Source organism: Sesamum indicum, linkage group LG5, assembly GCF_000512975.1.
Source record: "Sesamum indicum cultivar Zhongzhi No. 13 linkage group LG5, S_indicum_v1.0, whole genome shotgun sequence".
NCBI classification, from domain to species: domain Eukaryota; kingdom Viridiplantae; phylum Streptophyta; class Magnoliopsida; order Lamiales; family Pedaliaceae; genus Sesamum; species Sesamum indicum.
This window is the reverse complement of record NC_026149.1, coordinates 16,740,513-16,742,307: the sequence shown is the minus strand read 5'-3', so window position 1 is coordinate 16,742,307 and position 1,795 is coordinate 16,740,513. Positions and strand designations below refer to the sequence as shown.

At 37.8% G+C, this 1,795-nt stretch overlaps 1 protein-coding gene across 1 annotated transcript in view; it reads right to left on the bottom strand.

Moving 5' to 3' along the window:
• The window catches only part of LOC105162726 (ABSCISIC ACID-INSENSITIVE 5-like protein 2), a gene marked incomplete in the record, with an annotated part of 4,583 nt that overhangs the window by 1,823 nt on the left and 965 nt on the right, over window positions 1-1,795 (bottom strand). Inside the window, 2 exon segments of the mRNA XM_011080830.2 lie at window positions 1,190-1,261; window positions 1,332-1,795. Coding sequence (XP_011079132.1) covers window positions 1,190-1,261; window positions 1,332-1,795 — 536 coding nt within the window.

The window sequence follows — 1,795 nt, the reverse complement described above, 5'->3', positions numbered from 1 at the left end:
CAGAATGGAATGTCAAACTCAGGTAATAGTTTTGTAATTACTCATTGAACAGAATGTAAAAGCAAGTATATGTTCAGCCTGTTAATGGTTATGCATTCTGTTTTGTACAAGGTGAGAGGAACAGAAAGAGTGATTCAGGGAAAACCAACAAAATTAAGGACTTTGACTTAAGGTCATGAACTATCAACGTGTGAAGAGAGGTCTATTCCAGAAAGCAATAAAGAAGAATGGAAATAGATTATTAAGCAGCCAGCATTTTGTATGGTACGTGTTAGTTAATCTGGCTTATAGTTGATATCCCACTATCCAGGGTACCAAACGTTAGGCAAAGTAGAGGAATTTCATCATACTTGGCACAAAACATAGAGTCGCAATCTAGTAACAACAGCGCCTTCTAGTAGAAAAAAGAATACATGTACAGAACTCAACCATCTTCTACTTTTCCTAACACCAGCTAACAACATTGTGAAACAAAAAGGACCGTTGATTTCAAAAATTCTGATTTTTTTCACCGAAAAGGCTTAAAAGATGATACTCTAGTGGACAACATAGTAGCCCATGGATAAACCAATAAAGATGTTTTTATGTCCACCTTCTATAGAACTTTGCATATATATGATTATGCTACTGTTAAAGGTTTTTAAGAATCAATCTTCAAATGACATTGCTTCTATTTTCTAAATGATCAATTAATGTATTATGCATTGCATATTCGTATAACCAATTCATTCTTATGTATTTCCAACTGTGCACTGCTTCATGTTTCAACAGCAAGAATATTAGTGCTTTTCTATATCTATGATGACACCATAATAATTGCTATTGATGACGGTTCTAAATTAGTACCCAAGTTGCATATATCTGCTTTTCGAATTATTATTGAACATGAATCAACTAAACCACACACATAAGTTATTAGATCCAACTTTATAAGCGTTTCCAATGAGCAAAAGTCATAAACACACCAAAAGCTTTTGATGAGTGAGCCAACATCAGTTATAGTCAGTATTTGCATTAAGAACGTGAAAGAGTTAATGTGAGCACTCAATTTAAAATTTAACACCAGTACCAAATTGCTGGTTGGCCTTGCACTGGGAGACAATTGTGACCTAGCATGAAATGCAGATTGGTGCTATAATAAATAGGACGCTATAAAAAATATGTTGTGTTTAGAGATGAGGGAACCAACCTGTTGTCTCTTGAGCCTTTCATTCTCTTCTTCCAAACGCGAAACCTTGTTCTCTAGCTCATGTGTGTAGGCCTGCAAATTAAAAAGTCAATAACATATACCTATAGCCAAAAGAAAAATATTTCAATGCATGGAGTCACACCTGCTTCCTTGCTCGGGATCGTGCTGCAGATTCCCTGTTTTTGATCATCCTCTTCTGCCTCCTTTCAACACTCTTTTCAACTACATCTTCTGGTGCAACCCTTTTACGTCTGGGTGTTTGGGTGTCTGATAAAGTACCCATCAGAGGGGATGAAGACATGGTTATTTGGCTTTCTGAGTAAGCAGCTTCCATGGCAGGATTTCCACCAAGGGGAATAGACTGTTGAACTGGATGGCCTGGCATGTAAACAGGTAGCATATGCTGTTGTTGTTGCTGCTGTGGATGAATTGATGGGATCGGATAATTGATCCATTGAGCTTGCTGAGGCGGTCCTATTGGATCAACACCCCCTACTACTGAACCCGAATTTTTCTTCCCTGGGGGTGACTCAGCAACCACTCCTGCCTTAACCAAGAAATCCTCCAATGTCATTTCCCCAAGAGTCGATTTCCTATCAAGACTAC